This window comes from Oratosquilla oratoria, chromosome 6 (assembly GCF_046742065.1).
Source record: "Oratosquilla oratoria isolate Oo_2021 chromosome 6, ASM4674206v1, whole genome shotgun sequence".
Taxonomy (NCBI): domain Eukaryota; kingdom Metazoa; phylum Arthropoda; class Malacostraca; order Stomatopoda; family Squillidae; genus Oratosquilla; species Oratosquilla oratoria.
In genome coordinates this window covers 15,564,075-15,572,494 of record NC_134782.1, presented here as the reverse complement: position 1 = coordinate 15,572,494, position 8,420 = coordinate 15,564,075, and the positions used below count along the sequence as shown (strand labels likewise).

At 37.5% G+C, this 8,420-nt stretch overlaps 1 protein-coding gene across 1 annotated transcript in view; it reads right to left on the bottom strand.

Moving 5' to 3' along the window:
• Window positions 1-5,479, bottom strand: part of LOC143026318 (uncharacterized) — a 975,677-nt gene extending 970,198 nt beyond the window's left edge. Inside the window, exon 1 of the mRNA XM_076186505.1 lies at window positions 5,225-5,479. Coding sequence (XP_076042620.1) covers window positions 5,225-5,233 — 9 coding nt within the window. The 5' untranslated portion in view covers window positions 5,234-5,479. The remainder of the gene's footprint in view (window positions 1-5,224) is intronic.
• Between the last annotated feature and the right edge of the window lie 2,941 nt (window positions 5,480-8,420).

The following is an 8,420-nucleotide window of genomic DNA, read 5'->3' as shown; positions in this document are numbered from 1 at the left end:
CACACACACACACACACACACACACACACACACACACGAAAAAAAGCTACCTTGCCCAAGAGAGTTGGAGTGTCGACACGCAGTGTAGCGAGGCCCAAATAATTTCGGCCCATGAGTGGGAATCGAACTCGGACCGCTGGATTAGCCGTCACGAACGGTACCACGGCGCCGTCGAAACGTGTGTCCGTCTGTGCATGCATAAGCGGGCCCGGGAGCATGTATTACTACACTTAAACAACTTCAGTTTATGTGTATTACCAGCTGTTCTGTATCCATTAATTTATGCAAGAAAGGTCATGTCTTCTATTTACAAAAAAAAAATTCTATTTGGCAAATTAAATATCTGCACATAAGTAATCCACCAGTAACGATAGAATTTAAATTTGTTTTGTCAAGGTATTTTCAAACAGCGTGACGTAAATCTTCATTTACATTTTACACACGTTCAAAGGAATAGATATTTCTAAATATAAGTGTAAAGATTCAATCTACGATAGCTTGATAGAGCTAATAACAATTACTACAGTATTTTCTTTCTTTTCCATCTAAAGTGGGTTTTAGTAAACCTAACTGCATTTGCTCTAGCTTTTCGCCACGTATATTATTCTGTATTCACTGTGGACACATTGCATCAACAATTTTGCAAGTCATCATTCGAGTTGGAATGAATCTTCTTGGACACCCAATTCATTTCATGATCATTTGTCTCTTCACGCAGTTTTGCGTTCTCAGCAAATTTGAATTTAGGAGATTTGTCTTTCGTCCGCGTCCTTCTCATATATTACTGACTGCAGTGAACTAAATTATAATGCTCAAGATATTCCTCTTGTAACATTTTTTCGTTCACCTCGATACTTTTCGATTTAGAAAAACGCAATGTTCATGACTATTTATTTAGTATTCACGCATTTCATAAAGATTTGTTTAATATAATGGATTTATTTTGATCTAGAAAAACGTGTTTAGTATTTATGTATTCTCTGAACTAGACAGTGAGGAAAGTTATGTTTACATTAGACAACCAATAGACAACTTTTAATCTTTCTCAACAACATCTATACTGATTGTATCAATTTTACTGATTATTGACACTAATACAAAACCAGTAACACTCTTAACATAGAAAATGTATAAATCGTTCTTGTAAAACCACATTGTATAACAGAAAATCCAGTGCCGATAAATCTCCCATAAATTCTCTTTGGCGAAAGCTCACAAGTGTCCTTTAGGAGAGAACCTCCAAACGGCTGTTCCACTGGGCTCACGAAAGCTCTTTTAAGAAATTAGAAACCAAAGGGCAACGTATACGTGAAGTCGAAATACATTGTGTGAGCCAACGAACCAGAAACCCCGAAGTCGTGACGTTTATTTCGTTGTGCATTTGTTCGATTTCTCTTGCAGGTGAACGAAAACTTCTGGTTCAAGTCACAATGAAATCTATAAATGGTTGAACGAACAAATATCCGTGATTTCGTTCTTGTTAATCAAGAACCACCTTTTATAAGGACGTTTGACATCATAAAAAAAACGTCACTGACTCAACAAGGAACCCCAAATTTTAGATACACATTTAAAAATATTCAGAATATCAGTTAAACAATGAAGTCAATTTCCTAGCAAATGGGATATCTTAATCGCTTTGCAGTTTTACCCAGATAAATAGATCACTCATTCTAATTCCTCAGCTCGTGTTTGGGAAAATGGTGGACGGAACCACTAGGTGTATATACTTAAACGGAAAAAAATAGAATTAAAAAAATCGCAATTCAACATCCAAGTTTATTTTTTTACCAAGTTAAGGCCATTTTGTGCATCGGTGGAGTACACTCCCTTCTGGTTTGTAATTCGAGTGTAATGAAAAAACAAACCAATACGCAGTTAATCTTGTGAACGAAATAGAAACAAAAAATACACACGCACGCACACACATGCACATACAAACACACAGACGCACGCACACAAACACACATATATACAATATATATATATATAATACATATATATATATATATGTAATATATATATATGTATAATAATATATATATATATATATGTAATATATAATATATGTATATATATAATGTATTTATATATATATATATATATATATATATATATATATATATATATGTGTGTATATATATATATATATATATATATAGATATATATATATATATATATATATATATATGTATATATGGACGACGACACAGGCGAATACCACGTCGAGAATTACGATACCGTACGTGAAAAGGACATCAGAAATAACAGCGAGACTGCTAAGAAAACACGGTATGGAAGTGGCGCACAAACCAATGAACACACTGCATGGGACTTTGACGAAGGTGAAAGATGTAGGAAGTGTAGCCAATCAGATGGGAGTGGTGTACGATGTAAAGTGCAAGAATTGTGAGGCCCATAACTTAGGAGAAAGTTGCCGACACGACTACAAGAACATCGGAGGACAGTGAATAGGAGGGATATGAGCTCAGCGATACTGAGACACTGCGAAGACCGACAACACGAGATGGATTGACAAAATATAGGTATCAAATATAAAGGGGCCGGTAAAGGTGTGAGGCTGTTTTTAGGAGCTTGAGCAAGTGACCAGGCTAGTGTTAATAGATGCGTCAACTTAAACCCCATTTACGAGGGCACTACGGACAGGCTGGACATAGGGCACCCGACCCGGCAATGATGTGTTGTCCCTCCTGTAAGTGGTGCAGCACTTTGACTTTTTCCTCCACCCCTTCTCGCGATGGTTTCATTTTTGGGCTTGAAAATTGTCTTTTTGCTTGTGTCCGGTTTATTCATTTATAACATTTATACGCTGCTTCTCTTTTCTATATAATTGTTGGTTTATTCTACTGGACTATTTTGTCTCATCTGTTTTTGTATTTATTCCTCTATAGTTTTACGGATTATATGTATATATATATGATGATCTCATTGGGATGCCTGGCTTATGGGTTTTTGGTAATCCCCTCATCCTGGGCGGTCTTGGGGCTTCTTCTAACAAACCAACTAACTTCTTACCTTTGTTGGATCGCATTAGTATCCTCCTGGCTTCTTTCTTGAACCGCTCCCCTTCTTGTCATTACGAGTGCAGACAAAGGAGGAGGGGTGGTTATTTTAAATAGGACAGACTACGACAACAAGATGATGGATTTAATCAACGAACCATCCACATATTAGAAGTACGGAGGATACACTGAGCAAGAAGGGGAGCGGTTCAAGAAAGAAGCCAGGAGGATACTAATGCGATCCAACAAAGGTAAGAAGTTAGTTTGTTTGTTAGAAGAAGCCCCAAGACCGCCCAGGATGAGGGGATTACCAAAACCCCATAAGCCAGGCACCCCAATGAGACCCATCACGTCAGGTATCGGCAGCGCTCCCCACAGGCTAGCCAAGTGTTTAGCCAAACTTTTGTCTCGATGTTTGGGAACACTTAGCAACGGCCACTTAAAGAACTCAGGTGAACTAATTGGGAGACTTAAGAATGTTGATTTTGCAGGAAAGGTTATGGTAAGCTATGATGTGACAGCTTTATTCACCCATGTCAGCGTGGAGGGGGCCCTAATTGCAGCCAAGGAAGCAATCGGCAGCATGGATGACCAGGATTTACCGGTGGGTAAAAAAAAGAAAAAAAAAATGATTTACTTAAATTAATCTCTCTATGTGTCAAGTTCGGACCCTTCATGTTCAACAATGAAGAATATTGTCAGATACGTGGCTTGGCAATGGGAAGTCCGCTAAGTGCAGTCCTAGCTTCGTTATACATGGAAGTCTTAGAAAGAGATCATTACATGAAGATGATCGGGAGAGGGACACATTGGTTTAGGTATGTAGATGACATTCTAGTCATTGCTCCAGAGAAGACCAATTTCTCTAAATTACTCAATAGGATGAACTCAGTGGACTCGGACATTCAGTTCACAGTGGAACACGAGGTGGACAAAAAGCTACCTTTCTTAGACGTACTAATCTGGAGAAAGGACAATGGCACGGTGAGTTTTTCGGTCCACAGAAAGGCAACTAACAAAAATGACCTTATTCATTACTTCTCGGCACACAGCGAGAGAACCAAGAGAGGAGTAATAATTGGATTTTTTCTTAGGGCATTCCGGGTATGCAGTGAGGAGCATATTGATAGAGAGGTCAAATATATTTTTAAAGTCTTCACAGATCTCAGGTATCCGGAAGGATTGTTACACAGCTTGAGAAAAATAGCACTCAGAACAATGGATAAAAAGGATGAGGTTAAGGAAGATAAGGAAGGTGACTTCATCGTGGTTCCCAGTTCCAAACACACGGAAGAATTAGGACACCTACTACGCAACACAGGATTAAAGATTGCCAGCTCATCCAGCATGAAAATTGGCGAAATAGTGAGAGGTAAGGAGAGAAAAGACAACATCACTAATAGCGTGGTATACAAAATACCATGTAGCAGCTGTGAATTGAGCTACTTTGGAGAAACTGGGAGAGGTCTACGCAAGCGAACATACGAACACAAGAACGACCTAAAAGCCCACCGCACTTCCAACGCATTGGTGGTTCATTTGGACCAACTTGGACACCTTCCCAACTGGAGCGGGGTAGAGATTTTACAACAGGGGTTAGAAAAGAAAAAGAGGAAACTAGTTGAGGCAGCATATATAGCATCTCAGCCTTGCCTTAATCACAGGGACGGATTCATCAAACTGTCTCAAATGTCCGGACGACTCATCCGCCGGGAGATGAGGAAACAAGCGGACTCGAGTGGCGTGGGTTAGCAGGAACGTGGACATGAACGCGTGTATATATATGTTGATTTTATGCTTATGTACTCATACTCTGAAGAAGTCCTGTTAAGGACGAAACGTCAGTAAATTTACACTCCAACATTACTCGGTGTTTATCTCACCACCCTTCCACTCATTCTGTCGTCCTTCTGTCCATACATATATATATACATACATATATATTTACATATATATGTATATATATACAGTATATATATATATATACAGTATATATATATATATATATATATATATATATATATAAATATATATAAATATACATATATATATATATATATATATAATGTGATATTTTCCCGAGATTGTTGTAACCCCACCTGCCCTATTTAATTTTCGAATGCAACTTTCGTTTACCTAGTGGGGCAAACAAACAAATATTAAAAAAGTAACTATCTGAATTTGTAAAATTTATCCTTACCTGAATCATGGCGAGCTCTCGTCGTCTTGTTTGGGTCAGACGCGGAGGGGCGGCGGCGGCGGCGGCGGCGATCGAGGGCGGCGCCACGGTCTCCAGATTGCGCCCACGTGCGTGCGATAACGTGTATGTGTGCGTGTGCGTGTATGTGTGTGTGTGTGTGCGTGTATGACCGTGTATGTGTGTGTGCGTGTGTGTGTTTGTATGTGTGCTTGTATGTACGTGTGTGTGTGTGTGTGTGTGTGTGTGTGTGTGTGTGTGTGTGTGTGTGTGTGTGTGTGTGTGTGTGTGTGTGTGTGTGTGTGTGTGTGTGTTTATATATGTGTGTGTGTGTTTATATGTGTGTGCGTGTGTTTGTGTATTTGTGTTTATGTACGTATGTGTGTGTGCGTGTGTTTGTGTAGTTGTGTTTATGTACGTATGCGTATGTGTGTGCGTGTGTGTGTGTGTTGTGTCTGTGTGTGTGTGCAAGTGTGTGTGTGTATGTGCGTGTGTATGTGTGTATGTACGTATGTGTATGTGTGTGCGTGTGTGTGTATATATGTACGTATGTGTATGTATATGTACGTATGTGTGTATATATGCGTGCGCGCGCGTGTGTGTGTGTGTACGTACGTATGTGTGTGAGTGTGTGTGTGTTTATATATGTGTGTTTATACGTATATGTTCGTGTATGTATATGTGTGTATGTGTATGTGTGTGTGTCTGTGTGTGTGTGTGTGTGTGTGTGTGTGTGTGTGTGTGTGTGTGTGTGTGTGTGTGTGTGTGTGTGTGTGTGTGTGTGTGTGTGTGTGTGTGTGTGTGTGTGTGTGTGTGTGTGTGTGTGTGTGTGTGTGTGTGTGTGTGTGTGTGTGTGTGTGTGTGTGTGTGTGTGTGTAGTGTTGAATATGCAGAAAGCAATAGAAAGCTTAGTTGCTTCTGCCTACACGCTCGTGCACAAAACCACAAGGACGTTTACACTCACGTAATTTCCAATTTAATTTCGTTCAACAATTCTAAAATGACGTATCGTCACATGACAAGGCTAAGGATTCTGCTTTTTCTGTACCGATGAACTATATGATTATTTTTCTTTGTTCGTTTTTATTTGTTTTGTTTTTCTGAACTCTTAGTCATAATAAGAAGGTCTCATTAACACGAATGAAAATATTTGAATAATCATTGAGGCTATACAATTATGTAGATTTGATCGACTTTAAATATAGATTTTTGATATCAATATGTTTTTCTCATTAACGTTCACAAACATGAATCAGTCTAATTATGAGTTGAAAAATCAGTCCTCTTGTTTTGTGGTAATTGGCAATACTGTTGGACTGTTTGTGTAAGTTATCATTTACTGACTTTTGCACACTTCCTTTAGGAAATAGTTCTGGAGTCTTCATATTGTTTTGTGAAATTCATATCGTGAGATGTAAACATCTCATTTGTTATCTCTTGACCATGAAGTTAATCGTTTCTTTTAATTGTTTTTTGCATTGCATTTTTGTTGGCTCGTTGTGTTGTACTTGTTTACTTGAAAAATATGCCAGCCTTACTTATTGTTCTCGTCATTATTGATATGTAGATAATATCTGTCACACACTCTGAGTTATCAAGTAATATTGGCTTTGTCACTTCATTATCTCTTGCATCAAGAATGGCGCGGATTTTTCTTGTTTTGATTAAGATGATTTTTTCCTTTTTCAAATTTTTGTTTTTCGTATTCGTAATGTATCACATTAATGAAATTTAATTACCTTCATATTAGCAGATCACTTATGGAGTCTTAGGATTCTCGTTTTCTATTGTGCATCTGTCGTCGAACATCATACAAACATGTTTTTCATCGATCACAGCAGAGCTTCCTCATCGTGATTTTATCTTTTCTTCACATTTCAGCACATTCCACGTGTGTCTGTAATATCTTATATTTTTCCATGATATTTATGAATTCCTTACGCACAAACCACCTGTAATATAGTACACTCATGCCTGGAAAAGTACTACATTGATATAGAAATCTATAAAAAGTATTTACTTCTATGTAAAGGAGTACATGTGTAAATTGCCACAAAGGTTTATAGAATATAGAAGATTATAGAATCAAATTACACTGCAATATACTACACTTGTATCTGAAAAACAAATAAACATATCCTCTGCCAATCTAGAATAATTTTAGTACATTCATGTTTAGGAAATAATACCTCATTGATTTCAGAACCTACGTAAATACAATTTGATTTGTAAAAATGATAATTACACGTGTAAATATCCACAAAGTATCATGGATATAGTATATTCTAAATTCAGGTTCACTTGCAATATACTACCCTCTCGTCTGGGTAACAAATACCCTCCATCCATCTAGAGGCCTATAAAAGAGACATTCATTGATAGAGAGAAAAAAAAAGAAGAAGAAGAAATAACGCAGGCACGATCCGCTGCAGAGAAGGTGGAGAACAGAAAACGAGAAGTGCATGGCATTGAGACGATGGGGAAATCATTCACGCGGTTTGCCTCTCGCCCCTGAATTTGTTCTGGTCGGTTTCATTCCGCTGAGGTTGTTTTTTGCACCTCGGCTAGAAAAAAAAAGCGCTATATATAACAATGCGCGCACAGTTCGCTGGATTGAAATCACGCACATTGCCTCACTGCACGTCAACAGCATCCCATAATCATGTATACACACATATAGATACATTAGAGAGATATGTAGACAGAATTACAGGTAGATGTGTAGTTATGTATTTAGAGTAAAAATTTCTTACCCAATCAAAACAAAGTATACATGAAGTGAATGTATACTTAAATCACCGTATACTCGTTATTCATAAATTAATTTACATTGAAATTGATTATGGAAAATACTGATACATATTAAAGGAAGTATGAACTTTAGAATGTACACATACTTATACATACATGTTTAGGTACATGTACGAACATCAAAACATATACATGATAACTTGTACATGCATATACATATAATTACACAATAATATATGAAACGTATATTAAAGCACCTATTCTGTTATTAACCTAAAAATCCCCATGTAGCAAATACGGTACATACAAAATAAAGTTGTTTACATTCATAAACAATCAACCATTATGAGTCACCTCATGACAAGTTTGATGTTTTAAAATATCAGCATAAACATGAATTGTTTGTTTATGTTTTGTGTGGGAACTTCATTGCTCAAGCTTTACAAAG